Source organism: Pituophis catenifer, unplaced genomic scaffold, assembly GCF_029215685.1.
Source record: "Pituophis catenifer annectens isolate HBS135680 unplaced genomic scaffold, rPitCat1.0.hap2 SCAF_17, whole genome shotgun sequence".
NCBI classification, from domain to species: domain Eukaryota; kingdom Metazoa; phylum Chordata; class Lepidosauria; order Squamata; family Colubridae; genus Pituophis; species Pituophis catenifer.
In genome coordinates this window covers 3,155,871-3,178,780 of record NW_027256897.1, presented here as the reverse complement: position 1 = coordinate 3,178,780, position 22,910 = coordinate 3,155,871, and the positions used below count along the sequence as shown (strand labels likewise).

General features: G+C 48.2%; 1 protein-coding gene across 3 annotated transcripts in view; it reads left to right on the top strand.

Annotated features, from left to right (window-relative positions):
* PNPLA7 (patatin like phospholipase domain containing 7) overlaps nt 1-22,910 on the top strand; it is a 69,621-nt gene that overhangs the window by 8,051 nt on the left and 38,660 nt on the right. For all 3 annotated transcript variants that reach the window (XM_070955468.1, XM_070955467.1, XM_070955469.1), the window contains exons 5-19: nt 433-521; nt 938-1,078; nt 2,252-2,411; nt 2,551-2,631; nt 5,484-5,612; nt 5,733-5,813; nt 6,517-6,661; nt 7,943-8,026; nt 8,454-8,539; nt 9,748-9,906; nt 10,131-10,208; nt 12,019-12,224; nt 14,457-14,588; nt 15,461-15,584; nt 21,007-21,120. In XM_070955468.1, the coding sequence (XP_070811569.1) occupies nt 433-521; nt 938-1,078; nt 2,252-2,411; nt 2,551-2,631; nt 5,484-5,612; nt 5,733-5,813; nt 6,517-6,661; nt 7,943-8,026; nt 8,454-8,539; nt 9,748-9,906; nt 10,131-10,208; nt 12,019-12,224; nt 14,457-14,588; nt 15,461-15,584; nt 21,007-21,120 (1,809 nt within the window). The remainder of the gene's footprint in view (nt 1-432; nt 522-937; nt 1,079-2,251; nt 2,412-2,550; nt 2,632-5,483; nt 5,613-5,732; nt 5,814-6,516; nt 6,662-7,942; nt 8,027-8,453; nt 8,540-9,747; nt 9,907-10,130; nt 10,209-12,018; nt 12,225-14,456; nt 14,589-15,460; nt 15,585-21,006; nt 21,121-22,910) is intronic.

Below are 22,910 nucleotides of genomic sequence, written 5' to 3'. Positions count from 1 at the left end.
TCTCTTCTCCTTCTCTTCTCTTCTCTTCTCTTCTCTTCTCTTCTCTTCTCTTCTCTTCTCTTCCCTTCCCTTCCCTTCCCTTCCCTTCCCTTCCCTTCCCTTCCCTTCCCTTCCCTTCCCTTCCCTTCTATTCTATTTATTCAATAGGTGACTGACTATAAGTTGAGAATTACTTGAATTGTAGTTCTGGGTCTGCTCCCTTTGCAGACGAATTTCAAAGCTCAGTAAGACCTTTGCAAGCGATTTCCACCCTTCTGTTGGTCTTTAGAATTTATGTAGGCTTTGTTCCCTGCAATTGTGTGCAGCATCTTTGTTAGTGCAGTTGGGGCAGTTGTGTTAACTGTCACACGGTCGTCGCTCCCTCGGCAAACCTAAGGCCTGGTGCATTTTTCCTGAATGCTTTTCGTCACGATGCAACGTTCTTCCTTGCAGGTGGTCACTCTGCCAAACTCGCTGGTTGGCAACGCGGTGCCTCGTCAGCGGATGCGGAAAAGGGCCAAGGTGCTGTCCTTGGCAAAGAGGTAAGGTTCCGAGGGCAATTTTGAGCATTTTGGATAAACTCTGCATAATTTCCTCCATAAAATACAGACTTAAGAGAGTTGGAAGGGACCTTGGAGGCCTTCCAGTCCAAAATAATCTAAACCGTCTCTTGCTTTTCAGAAAAAAATAGCCCTCTCTTTCTTTCTCCCTCCTGGGAACCCTGACTCTATTCCACCAAAATACTAGACTAAACCACAATGAAGTTAATCATGATTATGTGATGATCCCCAGGGACTGAAATATGAAGGTTATTCGCTTTGCCCCAAATCCTGGCTATAGATAAACATTGATTAATATTTCCCTGGTGAGGAGCATTAAACCTACAGATAAGAAGGAGCTGGATCCTTCCCAGGACCAAGGAAGTAGCAGTAAATGATTCTTTTGGTCACCCTTGCAGGATTCTGCGCTTCAAGAAGGAATCTCCCATCCTGCAGCCCAAGGACCCACCTCCCTCCCTGCTGGAAGCCGATTTAACAGAATTTGACGTCAAGAGCTCCCACCTGCCTTCTGAAGTTCTTTACATGCTTAAAAATGTCCGGTAGGTTCGTTGACTCGTCAGCTTGCCTGACACGGTGGAATTCCCAATTAGTTGCAAAACAACTACTTCAGAAGAAGTCCTTCGGGATAATCACCAATCTTTATTTTCTTTGACATCCTGCCAAAGGCCTTACTTGGCAAAGCCCCACGAAGTTCAGAAACAAACAACAGATGCCGACTGGAAACAGAGTTAGCAACGTTGCTTTCCTGAAGAAGGCCCAAGTGCCCCTGTTTCTCTTTTAAGCCTTATGGGAGAGGCCAATCATCTCCTGGCCTTACTCCCAAGTCATCCCTTTTGCTTTAGCTACTCTTGCCTTCTGGCAGCTCTGCGCAATGCATGCACTAGGCGCCTCCTGTTCCTCTGCCTCTCTGCTGTCAGCCTCTGGGGGCTCCGGAGTCCGTGCATCACTCCCAGATGGCCCTGGCCCCATCTCTGCCTCCGACGCAGAGCCCTTATCCAAGCTTTCCCCAGTCCCCAGGACTGGCCCATGTTCCTCCTCAGCCTCCTCACTGTCCGACTCCGCTGCCAGCTCCGCAGACTGCTGGCAGACCACAACAGACAGTGAGGAGGTTGGGGAGGAACTTGGGCCAGTCCTGAGGGCTGGGGAGAGCTTGGATGAGGGCTCTGCATCGGAGGCAGAGAGGGAGATAGGGAGGCAGAGGAACAGCTGGAGCCCGTTCCCAGTGTGCGCATGCACAGAGCTGCCAGAAGACAAGCACAACTCAGAAAGCAGGGTCGACTCGGGAGTAAAGCCACACCTTGGAGATGATTGGCCCCTCTCATAGGAAACAAAAGAGGAGCGAATGGGAAGTGGGCTTTTGCAGGAAACAATTTGTTCGTTCCGTGACTCTGAGAGACTCTGTGCCAAGTTTGGCCTTGTACTGCGGTTGGAAACAAGTTACGTGGCAGCTTGCCAAGCGAGATAAGGTCTGTGTTGATAAATATTCCTTTGAAAAACTGTTTGGACAAACCTTGCTGGCTGTGAATGACCGTAATTCATCGTCGGGTAAATAAAAGAGGTTTTGCCGGGACCGATTCCTGCCTCCTGCTTGTTAAGGGAGCCTAGGTCAGAACAGGAAGACAGTTCAGCCTCTTGTCTCGGGCTCTGCTTGGTTTTGCAAATTCTTCTCTCCCCCCCCCCCAAAAAAAAACCCCTTGATCTGTTTTCCCCAGGGTCCTCGGTCACTTTGAGAAGCCCCTTTTCCTGGAGCTGTGCAAGCACATGGTTTTCGTGCAGCTGCACGAAGGGGAATATATCTTCCGGCCTGGACAGCTGGACAACAGCATCTACGTCGTGCAGGACGGGAAGTTGGAAGTCTGCATCCAGGAGAGCGTAAGGAGCGTTCCGCGAGGAGATCGGAAGGACAGATGTTTGGAAAGGAACATCCGGAGCTCAGGGTTGCAATGAGGGGGTTGTCTCTGCCTTGGCTTCAAGCACACAGTGTCTTTTTCTTTGTCCGACTTTCCCCCAGGATGGCACAGAGATGGTGGTGAAGGAAGTCTTGGCCGGAGATAGCGTGCACAGCCTTCTCAGCATTCTGGACGTCATCACGGTGAGGCCCGCGACCCATTTGGCTTTCCGAGTGGTGCTCTGTCCCTTTGTTTTGGTTTGAATAAGTGGGCGGGGCTTCCGGGAAGGAGGTGTGTCCAATCAGGGTTAACCCGATGGCGATTGCAACGAATTCGGTTCCTGCATTTGCCATGGCAAATTGAGAGCTTCAAAAACATCCCTTCAAGGGCTAGGAACCCTGAGATCAATTCTCGCTTTGGTTTCTGGAGGAGAAAAACGGAGGAGCCAAATTTATCGACGCGCTACGGGTAGTCCTCCACTTATTTCATTTAGTGACGTTCAAAGTTACAACGGCATGGGGGGGAGAAAAAAAGCGATTTATGAGCATTTTTCACACTTAACGACTGTAGTAACGTCCCCATGAACACGGGATCAAAATTCAGACGCTTGGCAACCGACTCGCTTTGTCCCGGGGGTGTCTCCTGACGAGCGAAGTCGATGGGGAAGCCAGGTTCACTTAGCAACTGAACTGCCGGGATTCATTTAACGACGGTGGCAAGAAAGGTCGCAAAACGGGGCAAGCACTCACTTAACAACGGTCTCGCTTAGCAGCAGAAACGTTGGGTTCAGTTGAGGTCGTAAGTCGAGGTCTACCACCTGAGTGTAACTTTATTCTTCGTTGCACGTTTCTCTTAGCATAACAGTCATTTTTAGCACTCTCCGGAGGCGAGTGTTCCCAAAACTTGATTGCTCCAGCAACCAGGTGGGTCTGAGTTCGAAAAGCCTTCCAGAATCTTCAAAAACCCTGCGGCGTCCTTTTTCTTTTCCCCCTGCCACGGCTCGTATTCAAGACTTGCCAGCTCATGTCCAGCCAACGCTTACTCCATTATCTTTTTTATCTCCTGTAATTAAGAATTGATCACCCGGTCGGGGATAAAGCAATTAAGCTGCCCAGAAACCAGTGGGGGATTTGTATTTTTCCCAGGGCTGGGAAGAACAAATATGTGGCGGGAGCGACTTTTTTTTTTTTTTTGGACTGGGAAGATGTTCGGAGCCGGGGCGGGTTTCGGGTTTCGGATGGAAGGTTGCGTGTGTCCTGACAAAAGGAAAGAACAGAAAATATTCACAATTGAACCGTGCAAGATCTGGTGTCGTGGAGTTTAAATGTTTCAATCCAGGGGAGCGAACTGCATACATATTTTTCCCTTTATCTTTGCCCAAAGCCTAAGGCAGGACTAGAACTCCCAGTCTCCTGGTGATTGGCCCAAGGTCACCCAAGTCTTCCATGCCTAAGGCAGGACTAGAACTCCCAGGCTCCTGGTGATTGGTCCAAGGTCGTCCAGTCTTTCATGCCTAAGACAGGACTAGAACTCCCAGTCTCCTGGTGATTGACCGAAAGTCACCCACCTGGCTTTCATGTCTAAGGCAGGACTAGAACTCCCAGTCTCCTGGGGATTGACGTAAAGTCACCCAGCTAACTTTCATGCCTAAAACAGGACTAGAACTCCCAGTCTCCTGGGGATTGGCCCAAAGTCACCCAAATCTTCCATGTCTAAAGAAGAACTAGAACTCCCAGTCTCCTGGGGATTGGCCCAAAGTCACCCATTTCAATGACTTAGGCAGGACTGGAACTCACCGTCTCCCCTTTTCTAGCCTGGTGCTTTAACCACCAGACCAAACTAACTATTTGTTTGTTTGGTTCTATTTTGGACACGCCGCGCGAGCTATTGTCGCCTGTCCGTCATGTTTACGGCTTTGCCTTAATGAGGAAACCCAGCCAATTGTAATAAATTGGATAAATTTGATCGTGTAAGCCGTGATTAGCACAATACATCAGCCCAGCCGCAACACAATAAGGAATCATTTCTTCTGGGCAGGCGAGATGACAGCTCAAGGATGAAAACAATAACCCTCTTTCTGCAGGATTAAAAACACTTCCTGCTCACCTTCACCTTCAATTATGGAAAAATCTCTGCCATAAATAACGCAGGCAAACTTTCAATTTGTCCCGTTATGTTTTCCCTCTCCTTTTCCCCCCCCTGAGACTCAAAGCTTCAGTCCGTGCTTCTAAAAATACTGAATCACCAGCCTGAATTGAGGGATTTACCCATTAATTCCTTCCATCTCTCTTCTCCCATTGGAGAAGAAAACCTGTTCATTTTAGCGGCTGTAGAAATAAATCTTGGCCGCTGCAGGAAAGCCAAGTGACTGGAATTGGAGTAGTGGTTATAAGATAGTCCTTGACCTATGACCATAACTTAAGGCCGACATTTCCAGTATTAAGCAAGGCGGTTTGTTCAGTTAGTCACATGCCCTATTATGACCTTTCTTGCCACAGTTGTTAAATGAATCAATGCAGCTTTTAAACAGGTAACACGGTTGTTAAGTGAATCTGGCTTTCCTGTTGATTGTCGTTCAGCAAGCAAGTTGTTAAATGAGTAACGCTCCTGTCGCGTTCGAACCGCTTGCCAGTGAACCAGGAGGGAGGGAAGGGTGAGATGGAATGTGCGCTCCAGACATCAAGAAGATGAACGGCGAGAGCCAAGGACACTTCAGCAGGTGGTTGCCAGAGCCAAAGACTTTTTCTCATAACAATACAAAAGAGACTCAATTGGACAATGTGACCTGCTCTAATAGGGGGAGGGAGAATCCTATATTTTAATTATGTGGCTTTGCGCGGGAATTAGCTAGATCTGGTTTTGCCCCCATCGGTGCCAAAATTGCCAAGTGTCCGAATTTTGATCACGTGGATGCTGCAACAGCCATAAGTGCGAGGATCGGTTACAAGTCCCGTTTTTTTTCAGTGTCGTCTTAACTTCGGTCACCAAACGGATGTTTGTAAGTCGAAGACTTACCTGTGTGACAAAAACATGTCGGGCCTCTTCTCTTTCCTAGGGTCATCCTGCTCCGTATAAAACCGTCTCTGCTCGAGCCGCGATGCAGTCCACCATTCTGCGTCTCCCAGCCAACGCATTTCAAGACGTCTTCCAGAAATACCCGGAGACTCTCGTCAGAGTCGTGCAGGTGAGGCCGGGCTGATTCACGCGGCCCCGGACTCACGCAGTGCCTCTCCGAAACGAGAGAAGAGCAAGAAAACTGACGGAAAAGCATACAAACCATCGTTTCTGCTTTCTATATCTCTAGATTATCATGGTGAGGCTGCAGAGAGTCACTTTCCTAGCTTTACACAATTACCTGGGACTGACCACCGAACTCTTCAGTTCTGTAAGTGAAAACTTGTGGGGGACACTAGTAAATTTGGGGGAACGTGGAATCACAGGGCGGGAATGGAGCTCGGAGGTCTTGTAGTCCACCCTCCCCTTTTGCCCAAGGGTACGGTTGGCTGAAATGGCTGCGGAAATGGATGGCCTGAGTTTGATGGCCTCTAAAGCAGGGGTGAAATCCAGCAGGTTCTGGCGAACCGGTAGCGGAAATTTTGAGTAGTTCGGAGAACCGGCAAATACCACCTCTGGCTGGCCCCAGAGTGGGGTGAGAATGGAGATGTTGCAATGTCCTTCCCCCAGGAGTGGGGAGGGAATGGGGATTTTGCAGTATCCTTCCCCGGCCAGGCCCACCAAGCCACGCCCACCAAGCCACAACAGGCCCACCAAGCCACACCCACAGAACAGGTAGTAAAAAAAATTGGATTTCACCACCGCTCTAAAGCCCTCCATCATACAGGTAGTTCTCGTTGGTCAATAAATTTAATGAGAGAGAGAGAGACAGAGAGAGAGAGAGAGAGAGAGAGAGAGAGAGAGATGATCGATGAACGATGAATAGATAGGTTGAGTGGATAGATATAATAGGTAGAATGGTTAGATGGATGGAGAGAGATGACAATAGATACACGGATAGATAAATGGTTGCCCATCCAACCCCAGGGCTTCCTGACCCCAATTTTTTTGTCATGCCTCTTCTGCCCTCCCAGGAGAGTCAGGCCATCCCCCTGGTCTCAGTTGCCAGTGTCACCTCCGGGGTCAACCCCAGCCGAGTGGTCAAAAGGCAGATGTCCAACCTGTCGGAGGAGGAACGGGCCGAGAAGCTGGAGAGACACGCCTCCCTGGAGACCACAGGTGACGCTTTGCCCTCGGACAGGGCAATCTGGAAGGGGGTCACGTCTGCAAGGATTTTGCATATCTCAAGACGGGCACCCCCCCCCCATTGATCAGGCTTCGGTTTGGCATGAGGGGTGCCAGTGCAATTGAGAAGATTCTACGGAGTGGGTGAAGTTAATGGCTGAAGAAAGAGAGAGTTTTAGCAGAGGTGAATTGATCTGTGGTTACTTGCCATGAGGGCTCGCTCTTTCTTTCTTTCTTTCTTTCTTTCTTTCTTTCTTTCTTTCTTTCTTTCTTTCTTTCTCTCCCTTCCCTCCCTCCCTCCCTCCTTTCTGTCTTTCTTTCTTTCTCTCCCTTCCTTCCCTCCCTCCCTCTCTTTCTTTCTTTCTTTCTTTCTTCTCTTTCTTTCGCTCCCTTCCTTCCCTCCCTCCCTCCCTCCCTCTTCCTTCATCCTTCCTTCTCTTGCTTTCTGTCCCTTCCTTCCCTCCCTCCCTCTTTCTTTCTTTCTTTCTTTCTTTCTTTCTTTCTTTCTTTCTTTCTTTCTTTCTTTCTTCTCTTTCTTTCCCTTCCTTCCCTCCCTCCTTTCTTTCTTTCTTTCTTTCTTTCTTTCTTTCTTCTCTTTCTTTCCCTTCCTTCCCTCCCTCCTTTCTTTCTTTCTTTCTTTCTTTCTTTCTTTCTTCTCTTTCTTTCCCTTCCTTCCCTCCCTCCTTTCTTTCTTTCTTTCTTTCTTTCTTTCTTTCTTTCTTCTCTTTCTTTCTCTCCTTTCCCTCCCTCCCTCCCTCTTTCTTTCTTCTCTTTCTTTCTCTCCCTTCCTTTCCTTCCTTCCTTCCTTCCTTTCTTTTTCTCCCTTCCTTCCTTCCCTCCCTCCCTCCCTCCCTCTTCCTTCCTTCCTTCTCTTATTTTCTCTCTCTTCCTTCCCTCCCTCCCTCTTTCTTTCTTTCTTTCTTCTCTTTCTTTCTCTCCCTTTCTTCCCTCCCTCCCTCCCTCTTCCTTCCTTCCTTCCTTCTCTTGCTTTCTCTCCCTTCCTTTCTCCTCCTCCTCCTCCTCCCTCCCTCCCTCCCCCGTCCCTCCCCCTCTCATTGTGTGGGTTGGGTTAGCTTGAAAGAGGACCACAGAGTTCACCCCAGTTAGCGAGCCCTCAATCCTGGTTTAGACGGCGTAACAGTTGCCTTCACCTCCAACCAACCCCACCACAATACGACCTTGGCTGTCTTGAGCAATTTCTTTCAAGGTGGATTGTTTACATTTGCCAGCCAATTCCTTGGCTGGGAAGCTCACCTGCGATGTTCCCAATTGTAGATTTTGGAAAACTTCCCGGCTCAGAGCTTCTGCTTCGAAGAAGCTTATCTCTGAACATCCCCTTTGGATATACGGATGCTGCAGGTGAGCGAGAGGGTAACCGGAGCGTACCTTGAGCTGTGCAGGTAGTTCTCGACTTATGACCAGCAGCGGAGCCCCAAATTTGGCGGTTGCCAAGTGAGTTCTGCCATAGCTTTTGCGGCCTTCTCTTGCCACCGTTGTTAAGTGAACCGCTGCCATTTTTCATTTAGTAACACGGTTGTGTTACTACATCCTTTGACCACGGAGGTGTCGCTATAGTGCTGCGGAAAACGTTCCCAAGTTGCTTTTTTTCAATGTACCTTCGAATGGTCGCTAAAGGAGTGGGCTATAAATCGAGGACTGCCTGTAAGCGCTCTTCTGGGTCACTCCCTAAATATATATATATATTTTTAAAAGAGGGTGGATGGAAAGGCTGAGGAGTCGAGTGTGAAGTAAGCCCTTCTCTGTCCTTCATCTGTACGTCACTCAGGTGGAGCTAAATCAGACTCGGAAGCCGTCAGCGATAGGCACCGGATTGAAATTGATACTTCTTCCTCGGACACAACTGCTTATAAGGTACCTTTTCTTAGCCTCCTCGGTTCCTTCGGCGTTTAACGACCTATAGAAGAGAATATTCGTAGCTCAGGGTTGAACTTTGGGGTCCTTGCACTGATGACACTACCTAGGTGGGTAATGAAATGTCTCCAAGAAAATCACCACTCTTGGAAAGAATCTGGACTCCTCCTCCTCCTCCTCCTCCTCCTCCTCCTCCTCCTCCTCCTCCTCCTCCTCCTCCTCCTCCTCCTCCTCCTCCTCCTCCTCATGACCTAGGCTAACTGAGTAATTACAATTCACAGATTAGTCCCAAATGAACCTATTTTATTATAACAGCTGAGAATTCCCAGCTGAAACTGGGAATGATGTTGCTTCCATTTTTTAAAAATCGAGCCTTTTTGGTGCCTGGGGAAGAAAACGCGTGACTCTGCGGTCAGGAAAAATGCTGCCCAGGAACCAAAATGTTTTTTGAAGTCAATTTTTTTAAAAAAAACCAAATGCAAAAACAGACCCCAGGATGAGTTTCGGGATGAAATTCCATGTCTAAAAATGGTGTTGCTTCCACTTTTTAAAAATCGAGCCTTTTTGGTGCCTGGGGAAGAAAACGCGTGACTCTGCTGTCAGGAAAAATGCTGCCCAGGAAAAAAATGTTTTTTTAAGCCCAATTTGTTTTTTAAAACCAAATGCAAATACGGAATAAGGTCTCTTCCAACTCTGTTACTCTCTTCTCTTCTCTTCTCTTCTCTTCTCTTCTCTTCTCTTCTCTTCTCTCTTCTATTCCTATTCCTATTCCTATTACTTCTTATTCTATTCTATTCTACTCCTACTCCTACTCTACTCTACTCTACTCTACTCTACTCTACTCTACTCTACTCTACTCTACTCTACTCTACTCTATTCTATTCCTTATTCTATTCCTATTCCTAATCCTAATCCTATTTCTATTATTTATAATTCTATTCTATTCTATTCTATTCTATTCTATTCTATTCTATTCTATTCTATTCTATTCTATTCTATTCTATTCTATTCTATTCTATTCCCATTCCCATTCCCATTCCCATTTCCATTTCCATTCCCATTCCATTCAACAAGCTGAAAGATTTGTCACGGAGTAAAGATGCTTTAATGTCAGCCGATTATTTGTAGTTATGTTCTTAAATCTGCAGCGTGAAAAGTGACCCCTGGTCTTTTCTATCCCCCCGCCCCCGCCTCTCTGTCCCCCCCAGCCCATCTCGAAGAAAACTGTGACGGTGACCGAAATGCCTTCGGCCATCTTCCATTACACACAGAACGACACGCCCGTCCAGGAATCCGGTGTCACCAAGCAGGTCAACACCATCTTAGAAGCAGCCAAGAAAGACCTTCTGACCTTGATGAAGCTGGACGTGAGTGATCTTAGCGGAAGGGGACACTTGGGTGGGAATCAACCAGGGGTGGCCTGCTGGCGGTTTGCAGGGATTCGGGAGAACCTTTCGCTAAGATTCTGTGAAGTTTGGAGAACCCCCCCAAAATCCCACTCCTGGCTGGCCCTGCCCACCCCACCCCGCCTCTCCCAGGAGTCCCCACGCAGAGTGCTCTTCTTTTTTGTTTCTTTTTTATGCTTGTTTAGGATCTCTCTCTCTTGAACGGGAAAGTGACCCTCCATCAAGTCACGGCAGGGACGATGGTGTCACGGCAAGGCGACCAGGTGAGCGTCTGTGAGGACCCGGGGGTGTGGCCCAAGGGCAATGTCAGCGTTCCAGCGCTGACATATGGAAAGAGAGGAGAAGCTTGAACTTCTGCCTACTTAATTCCTTTGAAGATTCTGTTTCCTCGGAGATGGGAGGAGGGGGGACATTCCTGTGATCTGACGGAGATGGGATGAGGAGAGTGGCTTGGAAGATAGCCAATGAGACACAGAGAATTGGGGATTGGAAAGGGAGGGCTTGGGGGGCAAAGGTCAGTGCTGACTGTGAAAGAGCCAGGGACAGATCACTGTGCTCAATAAAGAGAAAATTTCCTCAAAGATCGGCAGTTTGGAAATTCATATATTTTGAGATAGCATCGAAACCTGAAGGCAACACAGCCAGAGAATAAGTACAAGTCCCTTTATTAGCTCCAAACTTTGCCCCCAACGTCCCTTTACTCTCCAGTCTGGAGAAAAACCCTTCCACAAACATTGTAAGCAGACACAACTTCCCACCATAAACCCAACAGGGCAAGCTAAGGTAATTAATCCGGCAGGGCAAGCAAGATAAGGAATTCCAGAATTGAAGTAGCACGGCCGTAAATTAAACCAGTTGGGAGGATGCCAGGAACTCAGAGAAAGCAGTCAACATGCTTGCATGAACTCTGTGTTTGTTCCCGACAACCGTCCCTCCCGTTTGCCTCTTCTTTTAAACTCCAGCTCCAGTGTATCTTGTGAAGGGGATCGGGGCCCTTTCCTCCCTCGTAAACCATGCAGCCCACATTGCTCTCTTCTCCGTTTTTCCCTGCATGCCCTAGGATGAGGAGGGGGTGGGCTTGTTGTGACCTAGGCCCAAGTAGTTATTACCAGATACAATCAGTCCTAAACAAACATATTTTGTTAGAACAGCTGAGGATTACTTCATTCTCAGCTGAGTCCAAGTTAAGTCCAAAAAAATTCTTCGTCAACAGTCCTTCGGCCTTATCACCAACCTTTGTCTACTTTGGCACCCTGCCAAAGGCTTTTCTTGGCAAAATCCCACGAAGTTCAGGAGCAAGAGACGCCGACAAGAAACAAATGTAGCAATGTTGCTTTCCTACAAAGAGCCCAAGAGCCTTTGCTGCTCTTTTCTCATCTCCTGGCCTTACTCCCAAGTCGTCCTTTTTGCTTTAGCTGCTCTTGCCTTCTGGCAGCTCTGCGCATGCGTGCACTAGGAACAGGCTCCTCCTGTTCCTCTGCCTCTCTGTTGTCCGACTCTGGGAGCTCCGGAGTCCACGCATCGCTCCCAGATGGCCCTGGCCCCATCTCTGCCTCCGACACAGAGCCCTCGTCCGGGCCTTCCCCAGATTCCAGGACTGGCCCATGTTCCTCCCCAGCCTCCTCACTGTCTGACTCCGCTGCCAGCTCCGCAGGCTGCTGGCGGACCACAACAGGGCTTTGGTCTTCATCAGAACCCCCTCTCCCTTGTTCTAACTCTCCCCTGCTCTACCCAGCCCGACTTTGCCCTTCCCCAGTTTACTCCAAAGCCAACCGAACCACTCTCTCTCACTCTCTGTCAGCGTTTCCTCTTCCATCTCAGAGTCAGACTCCGACAGCGGCATGACAGATAACATGTGAACGGGCGCGAGAGTGAAGTTGGGCCAAAATGGCAGATTCTGTGTTTATAACAACCCAGGATTGTAATTAGTTTTTGTTTTTTTTGTTTTTTTTGCGTCTGCTGCTGGAAAATATAAAAAGAATCCTTCTGTAAAAATTCTTCCAACGCCTCCGGAGCAGGAAAGTTTGGCCTTCCTGCGAACTTGACGGGTGCGTTTGACTTGCTGTCTTGCAGGATGTCAGCATCCGGTTTGTGATCTCGGGGGTCTTGCACGTCTATCAGCGGAAGATCGATTCGGAGGAAGAGACCTGCCTGTTCGTGACCCACCCGGGAGAGCTGGTGGGGCAGCTCGCGGTCCTCACGGGAGAGCCGCTGATCTTCACCATCAAGGCCAACCGCGACTGCACCTTCTTGGCGATCTCCAAGTCCCACTTTTACGAGTGAGTCCCTCCTTTACTCCTCCTTCTTCTTCTACAGGCAGTCCTCGACTTAATGACCATTCGTTTAGCGACCGTTCAAACTTACAACGGGCACGGGGGGAAAAAAGGACTGTTTTTCACACTCGCAACCGTTGCCGCATCCCTATGGACACGCCGATCAAAATTCAGACGCTTGGCTACCGATTCGTATTTAGGATGGATGTAGAGCCCTGGTGTGTGTGTCACACTATCCAGAGGCAGGTTTCAAAACCCGTCACTACCAGTTCGCTCAGAAGCTTCCGGGCGGGTGGGCGGAGCCTCTTGCCACTGCTGCTACTGGTTTGCCCAATGCAGGGTGAACCAGTAGTAACCCGCCACTGATGCTATCCCCTTTTGTGGCCTTCTGACCAGCAGAGTCGACAGGGAAGCCAGATTCACTTCACCGCCATGTTACCGACTTAACAACCGCAGTGATTCACTTAACGACCATGGCAAGGAAGGTCGCAAAATGGGACAAAAAAACTCACTTCACAAATGTCTCGTTTCGCCCCAAGAAAGTTTGGGCTCAATTGGGGGTCGTAAGTCGAGCACTACCTTGCATTCTCCACTCGAATAGAAGGATTGGCTCCTTAACATCTAAGTCATAGGCTGGACTGATACTAGAATTCCCTCTCGCCTAGCTTAAAAGCATTCCCGTCTTCCTAATTTTTTTTCTCCCGTTCTTGAAAGATGCCCTTTTTTTGGCAAAGATTTTCCTGGACTCTGCTGGTCCATACCCCAAACTTTTGCAAAAGGGCGGCGAAGAAGACAATCGAACAAGGACAATTATGGTCTTCTTCCCAGGGTAGTGTCGACAGAGCCAGCTGAGCAGGGATGCCCCGGCCTTTGCCAGTGGCATGCCTCTGCCACCCCAGGATTAAAGTATGGAGCAGCTGCCAGATAATTACACATTTAGACTTGACGCCCAGCTGTGATGTGCTAAATACAGGGTCCCTGTCTTCTAACTAAGGGCAGGGTGGGAGGGCTCTTGGAGCCAGCTTTAATTAAACTATCACTGGGATGCGTGGAGGAGAAAGGAAGGCAGCGTAAAGAAGTCGAGAGGTTCAGATCAGGACTTTGGGTAGATCCTTGCTTAACAGAAGAGAGAGAGAAGGAGAAAGAGAGAGAGAGAGAAAGTCTTAAGAGAGCCAGTTTGGTCTGGTGGTACAGGTCTCCTGGCCTAGAAACCGGGAGATTGTGAGTTCTAGTCCTGCCTTAGGCAGGAAAGCCGACTGGGTGACTTTGAGCCAATCACCAGGAGATGGCGAGTTCTAGTCCTGCCTCAGGCAGGAAAGCCGACTGGGTGACTTTGAGCCAATCACCAGGAGATGGCGAGTTCTAGTCCTGCCTCAGGCAGGAAAGCCGACTGGGTGACTTTGAGCCAATCACCAGGAGATGGCGAGTTCTAGTCCTGCCTCAGGCAGGAAAGCCGACTGGGTGACTTTGGGCCAGTCTCTTCCTCTGAGCCTACCCCACGTCACAGGGTTGTTTTTGTGGGGAGAATAGGAAGAGGAAAGAATATTAGATATTTTTGCCGCCTTGAGTTACTTATAAAATAATAAAGGTGGGATAAAAGATAGATAGATAGATGATAGATAGATAGATAGATAGATAGATAGATAGATAGATAGATAGATAGATAGATGAGATAGATACTGTAGACAGAGATAGATAGATAGATAGATAGATAGATAGATAGATAGATAGATAGATAGATGATAGATAGATAGATAGATAGATAGATGATAGATAGATAGATAGATAGATAGATAGATAGATAGATAGATAGATAGATGTAGGTAGGTAGGTAGGTAGGTAGGCGGGTGGGGTGGGGTGGGGTGGGATATATATATATATATATAGAGAGAGAGAGAGAGAGAGAGAGACATTTATACATACATGAATACATGCCAGTTGCTAAGTGCCTGAATTTTGATCACATGTCTGCAGGGATGCTGTGACGGTCATAAGTGCAAGGACTTATTGTAAGTGTCTTTTTTAATACCGCTGTCGCTTAGAATGGTTACTGTAGTAAATAGCTGTAAGCCGACAACTACCTATATTGTGGGAGGTGGGTGTGTGTGGTGGCTTTGCAAGGAACCATATTCTTAATCGCTCAGCACTCAAATGCTTTGAATGAGCCCTTTTGGGGTTCATCTCTTCCCTACCCCACCCCCCCATTGGTGAACCTTTCTCGTGGGTCTCTCCTTTCAGGATCATGCGTGAGCAGCCCACAGTGGTCCTGGGTGTGGCTCATATGGTGGTGAAGCGCATGTCGTCCTTTGTGAGGCAAATCGACTTCGCCCTGGATTGGATGGAGGTAGAAGCCGGACGCGCCGTTTACAGGTAGGAGCTCGGGAATCGCCCAAGGACCAAAGACGGGATAGTCCTCGGCTTAACGACCGCAATAGGGGCTGGCAAATTTAACAAGCCGTTGTGAGGCGCCGCATGGCAGTGCCTGAACTCTATTGCTGAAGTCGCTAAGCGAAGCGCCAAGGTCCTTAAGGGAGACGTTGCAGGGCCTCTACCCTGCCATCAACTTTGCTGATTGGAAGCCAGCTGAAAAGGTTGCCAAATGGCGCTTACGGGTGGGCCGGGATGCCGAAACAGCCCTAAGCGTGAGGACTCGCCGAAAGTCACATTGGCGGTTCGAGTCTCACCAGGCTCAAGGTCGAAACAGCCTTCCGTCCTTTCTGAGGTCGCTAAAATGAGGAGCCGGATTGTTGGAGGCAATTCGTTGACTCTATAAACCGCTTAGAGAGGGCCGTAAAAGCACCATGAAGCGGTGTATAAGTCTTAAGGGCTATTGCTCTTTTTTTTCCCCGCGCCATCGTGACTTTGAAAAGTCACTAAACCAACGGTCGTAAATTGAGGACCACCGCACAGCAAATAAAATCCAGAGGGTTGCTTTTCCACACATAACTACGTTTTAATAACAGTGTTGGAAATCCGAGGAGGGGGAGAAGGAGGAGGTCTAAATTGGGGTTGTTTGAGCTGGCCATCGGCTGTTTCGGTTAGTCCTGCCTGTAGAAAGAAAAAACACTTTTTGTGTTCTTTTTCACGCTTTTTTGGGGATCCTTTTTCACACACTTTCCTCCTTTCTCAGGACTCCGTGAAACCTCCTGTCCTGGCGGCTCCATCTTCCTTTCCCCCGTTCCCGACACCTTTCCTTCTCGCAAGCCAACCTTCCTTTCCTCTAATCCCGTTCTCCTTTGTAGGCAGGGAGATCATTCGGACTGCACCTACATTGTCCTGAACGGACGTCTCCGCTCGGTTATCAGGTTGGACGATGGGAAGAAACACCTGACCGGAGAATACGGACGGGGGGACCTGATTGGCGTGGTAAGGAGAGGAGGGGGCTGGCTGACAGTCCGTTCTTGGGCTTTTAGCAAAAATCGCACGAATCACAGAATCGGAAGGGACTTTGGAGGTCATCTAGTCTTTCTTTCTTTCTTTCTTTCTTTCTTTCTTTCTTTCTTTCTTTCTTTCTTTCTTTCTTTCTTTCTTTCTCTCCCTTCCTTCCCTCCCTCCCTCCCTCTTTCTTTCCTTCTTTCTTTCTTTCTTTCTTTCTTTCTTTCTTTCTTTCTTCTCTATCTATCTATCTATCATCTATCTATCTATCTATCTATCTATCTATCTATCTATCTATCTATCTATCTATCCTGTTTCCCCGAAAATAAGACAACCCCTGATAAATAAGCCCAATCAGGCTTTTGAGTGCATGTGCTAAAATAAGCTTCCCCCCCGAAAATAAGCCCTCCCTGAAAATATTTAAACGCAGAGCTGGAATTCAGGTAAGATGGCAAGAGGAGCCCCGTCTTGCTGCACGCGCCCCGAAATAATAAGACCTCCCCGAAAATAAGACCAAGCGCTTATTTCAGGGTTCAAAAAAATATAAGACAGGGTCTTATTTTCGGGAAAACACGGTATATGGTCTGCGAAATACAGATTCACGTGTGTGAGTTACGGGCAACTTCTCTTTAAGCCAAACTCTGCAGCCCAACGAAGCGACTTCCGTAGTGCCAGGCCGCCCCGGCGCTGGTGATATATCACCGCGCATCTGAAATTAAATTAGCAAGAGCTGCTCGAAGCCAGCTGGTGAGGCAGCAAATTCCATTATACGCTCCAGGAGAGTGGGATAAAATAAGCCGGCGCGAAACTTTCTAGTTAATTCGGCTCATAAATATTAGCGAGAAGGGGCCAAGGTGCAAACCGCTTGTGTTTCTCTTGGCCGGGAACTTAAAGGATTTCTTGCCTCTCGGAGCCGCTGGCTTTCCTCCTGCGGAGAGGAAAAATCGGGGCTCCAGCGTTGAAGGAAAAATCGGGGCTCCAGTTTTCAAGCAGTCTTTGCAAATGCAACTCGGGGAGCCCTCGACGGACCATCTACCGTTGAGCCCAAAGTTTACGTTGCTGAGTGAGAAATTTTGTAAAACGGGGCTTTGTTTCCATTTTGCGACTCTCCTTGCCTCAATTGTTAAGAAAATAACTCAAAATAACTCCAGGCGGGCGAACATTATCTAACCCCCCCCCCTCCTCCTCCTGTTTTCCCCAAAACAACAACTCTGTGAGGTGGGTTGGGCTGAAAAAGAGAGAGAGACTGGCCCAAGGTCACCCAGGCAGCTCTCATGCCTAAAGTGGAACTAGAATTCACTGCCACCTAGGGATTGGCAGAAAGTCACCTAGCCAGCTTTCATGCCAAAAGCGGGACTAGAACTCACCGTCTCCTGGTGATTGGCCCAAAGTCACCAAGTCAGCTTTCGTGCCTAAAGCAGGACTAGAACTCACCATCTCCTAGTGATTCGCCCAAAGTCACCCAGCCAGCTTTCATGCCTAAAGTGGGACTAGAACTCACCATCCCCTAGGGATTGGCAGAAAGTCACCCACTGCCTTTCATGCCTAAGGTGGAACTAGAACTCACCATCTCCTGGTGATTCACCCAAAGTCACCCAGCTGCCTTTCATGCCTAAGGTGGAACTAGAACTCACCATCTCCTGGTGATTCACCCAAAGTCACCCAGCTGCCTTTCATGCCTAAGGTGGAACTAGAACTCACCATCTCCTGGTGATTGGCCCAAAGTCATACAGCTGGCCTTCATGGCTAAGACAGGACTTGAACTCACGGTCTCCTGCTTTTTTAGTGTGCTGCCTAACCACTAGACCAAAATGGTTGTCTTAGGGTTGCAAATTACGGTTTATTAAAAGCCCGATAAGCCGACATTGTGAAGCAGGGAGTCACATTGGGCTCCACAGAGGCTCTTTACAAACCTGTGTTTCAAATACCGGTAGCATCAGCCAGAACAAAAAAATAAGGTTAAAGTTAAGCTCCCTTACAACAGTCCGTTTTGGAGATTTGCGAAAGCTTATTTTTATCGTTATTATTGAAATGCAGAGAGCCTCAGCTATTTTAAAGATTTTTTTTTTTTTTTTTGAAAGATTGATGGTAATTGATGTCCGTGAGCAGCCTGTTACACCAGGAGGACTCCGGAGAATAAAATCTTGAATAAGTGCCCAAACCTTCACTTAGAAGGATTTTCTTTTCATTGGCTTTGAACGGTAACCCAAAAAAAATAACCCTGTCCGTCAAAAACAATCGATCTCGGCTAATTAAAATGTGCTCCTGCTTTGCTTAATCAACTTGCCCTTCCCTCGACCGGTTTCCGAGCTTTTTGCAAAAGCACCAAACGCTCGTGTGTGCGTATAAGTGCTTTAAGTGCCCTGCCTCTTGAGAACGAACAAGGATTCTTATCTTGACCAGGAAAAAAAAAATAATAATTACATGATTAATCCCTCGTTTTTATCCGGGGACGCAAGGAGTAATTTTCCATGGAGGGCTTGATTAAACGCCGGGTTGAAATCCGAAGAAGAGTCCCTACCTCGAGTAGAGAGCCAATTAACTTACTCTTTAAAGGGAGATGGCTTTGATGTAATCAATCTTCTTGGAGCGTCCCTCGTTTGGGCTCTTATTTTTGGAAGTTTTTCTTGCAAAAGTACACACTTCGCAACCAGGCTTCCGAACCCGTGAATTATTCGTTCCAAATTAAAGGGCCCTTCGGAGATTTCCCAGGACATAGAATCGTAGGGCTGGAAAAGGTGGGACCTTGGAGGTCTTCTAATCCAGGCGGTAGACCTTATACCAGTGATGGCAAACCTTTCTTTCCTCGGGTGCCGAAAGTGCGCACGCATGATAGACATGTGCATGCCCACACACATAATACAATGCCCCCCCCACACTCGCCCCCCCCTGCGCATGCGCGCACAATCCTCCCGTGCTCCCCCGCCCCCTCCTGTTCACACGACTCCCCGTGCCCTATTTTGGGCCTAGCAGGCCTCCCTGAAGCCTCCGGAGGCCAGAAACGGCCCGTTTCCACACTTCCGGTAGGCCCGTTTTTCACCCTCCACAGGGTCTGAAGGCTTTCCTGGAGCCTCCAGGAGGGTGAAAACGGCCTCCCCTGGCCCTCCGGAGGCCGAAAACGATCCCGTTTCCAGACTTCTGGTAGGCCCGTTTTTCACCCTCCACAGGCTCCGAAGGCTTTCCTGGAGCCTCCAGGAGGGTGAAAACGGCCTCCCCTGGCCTTCCGGAGGCCGGAAACGGGTCATTTCCGGACTTCCGGTAGGCCCATTTTTTGTCCTCCCAGAGTCTTCGCGCAAGCTCCGTACTTACCTGACATCCAAAATGGGCCGCGTGGAGACTCCTGGGAGGCGAGGGGCGGCATGGGCATGCGTGCACGTTTCCCACATGCGTGGCAGAGACCTGGAAATCAGCTGATCTAGGGCAACGGCTCGCGTGCCCACATAAAGTGCCATAGGTTCGCCATTACGGCCTTATACCATCCCAGTCTACACTGGTTACCTTGGTACTCGGCTGCTTTGACACTCATCGAATTTGGGTACTCCAAGGTTTTACGTGAAGCTAGAACGAGTCAGTGTCGGCTGCTTTATGACTCACTACAGTATTCCTTACGGGGACAAAAGAAGGACGGAAGAAGGCAAAGCCATTCCTTTACTCCTATGGAGAAGTTCACCCCCTTCTACCGGCCGCGTTGAGGTTCTCCTTCTCCTTTGATATGTCCCAGAGGAGACGAGCTCTTCTGGAGACACGTTTCAATGCCGGACGTCTCCTCTTTTTCTGGCATGGTGTACGGATTCTGCTTGTCTGCTCATCAAGCGAGAGAGCCCTCCAGATCTTTGCTCAACTCGAAGTGTCTTTTGGCGGCCTGGACGGTGCAGTACAAATGTTGGCTTTCCTTCAGTAGGATTGAGATCCTTGGCAAGCAGGAGCGGCCCTAAGTGGGTTTTCGAAGGAAGAACGCTCTGTTCTTGCAGAATCCTCTAGTGTTGTCTTCTTCTTGGCTCTTCTTCTTTCTCCTTCTCCAATCCCGTCCCGAAGCGTTCATCCACCCCTTTCCGGACCCTTCGGATGAAGAGAGACCTGCTTGGCTAACAGTTGCGGTGTTCCATTGTGCCCTCCGTGTGAAAAGCAATCAGCTAAAAACAGATGCCATTTTCCTTCACGTCATTGCTAAAAAAATAAAACAAAAACCAACATCCAGTTTTGGTCATCACGATGTAAAAAAAAAAGGGGGGGTTGAGACTCTAGAAAGAGTAGAGAGAAGAGCAACAAAGATGATTAGGGGGCTGGAGGCTAAAAGAGTTGCAGGAACTGGGTATGTCTAGTCCGATTAAAAGAAGGACCAGGGGAGACATGATAGCAGTCTTCCAATATCTCAGGGGCTGCCCCAGAGAAGAGGGAGTCAAGCTATTCTCCAAAGCAACAGAAGGCAGGACAAGAAGCAACGGGTGGAAACTCATCAAGGAGAGAAGCAACTTAGAACTAAGGAGAAATTTCCTGACAGTTAGAACAATTAATCAGTGGAACTCCAGAAGTTGTGAATGCTCCAACACTGGAAGCTTTTAAGAAGAGATTGGACAACTATTTGTCTGAAGTGGTGTAGGGTTTCCTGCCTACGCAGGGGGTTAGACCAGAAGACCTCCAAGGTCCCTTCTGACTCTGTTATTCTATTCTATTCTATTCTATTCTATTCTATTCTATTCTATTCTATTCTATTCTATTCTATCCTATCCTATCCTATCCTATCCTATCCTATCCTATCCTATCCTATCCTATCCCATCCCATCCCATCCCATCCCATCCCATCCCATTCCATTCCATTCCATTCCACTTCACTCCACTCCACTCCACTCCACTCCACTCCACTCCACTCCACTCCACTCCACTCCCTTCTATTCTTCTACCACTTCTAGTAAAATCAGCTCTAAAGCAATCAAAGGAAAGGTGTATAAACGGCCAAAATGCAATTTAATCAGTTGTCAGTAACTCTTCTCTTCTCTTCTCTTCTCTTCTCTTCTCTTCTCTTCTCTTCTCTTCTCTTCTCTTCTCTTCTCTTCTCCTCTCCTCTCCTCTCCTCTCCTCTCCTCTCCTCTCCTCTCCTTTCCACTCCTCTTCTCTTCTCTCCTCTCCTCTCCTCTCCTTTCCACTCCTCTTCTCTTCTCTTCTCTTCTCTTCTCTTCTCTTCTCTTCTCTTCTCTTCTCTTCTCTTCTCTTCTCTTCTCTTCTCTTCTCTTCTCTCCTCTCCTCTCCTCTCCTCTCCTCTCCTCTCCTCTCCTTTCCACTTCTCTTCTCTTCTCCTCTCCTCTCCTCTCCTCTCCTCTCCTCTCCTCTCCTCTCCTCTCCTCTCCTCTCTTCTTCTCTTCTCCTTTTTTTGTTGTTGTTGTTGAAATAACCATTTTTGGCCTCTTCCTTTCAGGTTGAAGCACTAACTCATCAACCCAGGGCCACCACCGTACACGCCGTTCGGGATTCCGAGCTGGCCAAGCTTCCAGAGGGAGCGCTGATCTCCATCAAACGCAAGTTCCCCCAGGTAGGAAGGTGTGATCTGCCCGTCCTCTCCACTCAGGCGAAAAATCATCCCTCCAGAGAGGGACTGGACAGCTCACCTAGCAGACGCCTTAAGCACAGGCACAGCGATTGCCGTTGTGTGTCACTCTGACAACTGGGGTTTGCGCGTTAACGTTTGAAAGCTGGTTTATTTTTAGAGGACGGCTCCATCTGTCTGTTCTTGCTAGCAAAGCGGTTGTGGCGGTGGTATTTTTTTCCGTCGGAGAACTGGGGCCCGCGGAGCTCCGTTCGACTTATTTTTCCCTGCCCTACTTAACTAAGCAGCGCCTGAAAGCTCTGCTCCGATTGTGACCCGACGAAGCAAAGACCGTCCGGGTTTTTTCTGACGGATGCGTTGAGGGCGTTTCCTGAGCAGCATCAGAAAAAAAAAATACTGTATTTTTCGGAGTATAAGAGGCACCTTTTTCCCCCCTAAAAGGGGATGAAAATTTAGGTGCGTCTTATACACCGAATGTAGCCCTGCCAACCCACTGCTCTTTCTTTCTTTCTTTCTTTCTTTCTTTCTTTCTTTCTTTCTTTCTTTCTTTCTTTCTTTCTTTCTTTCTTTCTTTCCTTCCTTCCTTCTTTTCTTTTTTCTTTCTTTCTTTCTTTCTTTCTTTCTTTCTTCTTTTCTTTTCTTTTCTTTTCTTTTCTTTTCTTTTCTTTTCTTTTCTTTTCTTTCCTTTCCTTTCCTTTCCTTTCCTTTCCTTTCCTTTCCTTTCCTTTCCTTTCCTTTCCTTTCCTTTCCTTTCCTTTTCTTTTCTTTTCTTTTCTTTCACATGTTTACTGACGTCTTAGGCATCTAGAAATGGAAGTTTTTTCTCTCTTTCCACAGAAGAGGGGCGGGTGGGACAGCATGCCTCTTTTCCCCGAGCAAAGCAGCTTTTAAACTCCCAAGCAGAAATGCGTGCCAGACGCATTGTTCCAACCCAAAATTGATGTTCCTGCTAGGTTGCCATAGCAGCCACAGAGTGACTCACCCAGTGGCAGAAGGCAGCACGCTGTGCTGGGGCTCCACAGTTGTTTTCAAGCCCATCATAGTCACGTGAAACCAGCTTTCAGAGCCCTCACTCTCTTTCCCACCCCCACCCAGCCCCTCCCTGACCTTCCTGGGCTTCAGAAGTTCACGGCCGGAGTCTTGAACATCATTCACACAACCAAGCCTGCCTCTTGGCCATCCGAACATCTGACATCAAGGAAGCCGGACACGTGGCGTTACTTCTTTCCAATAATATTTATTACATTTTGCAAAGCACGTCACGTCAAAGAAACCGGCATAAGCTCACAATCCAAAGAAGCAATGAATAGGAAAAAAAGAGAATAGGGAGAAGAAGAGAATAGAAGTGTGAAAAAAAAAATGTAAAGAAAGGAAAAGAGAAAAGAGAGGTCTTTGATGCTCTCTGTTTGGCTGCTCTCTTTTTCTGACGTCTCATTACCCAAACTAGGTAACTGTCAGGCTTCGGTGCTATCTTAAATAAACTTCATTCTCAAACGCAAAGTCTCTAATGAATCACTTTTATTTAAGAATAGAAAAAATCCGACATTCCTGATTCAAGTTGCAGCCAAACTGGCCCCTCCTTCCAACCCCCTCCTCTTCCGCTCTCCAACCCCAATGTCCCATTGGCCATCATGCAGATCCATCTCTACGTCCCGGCACGCTCTTTTCACAGGAATGTGGCCCCCACCCTCCATCACCCAGGTAACACTATCGGTTGCATGCAGAAAACTAGGTAAAAGTTCATCTCAGCAATAAATCAACGCTTCTGCTCTCTG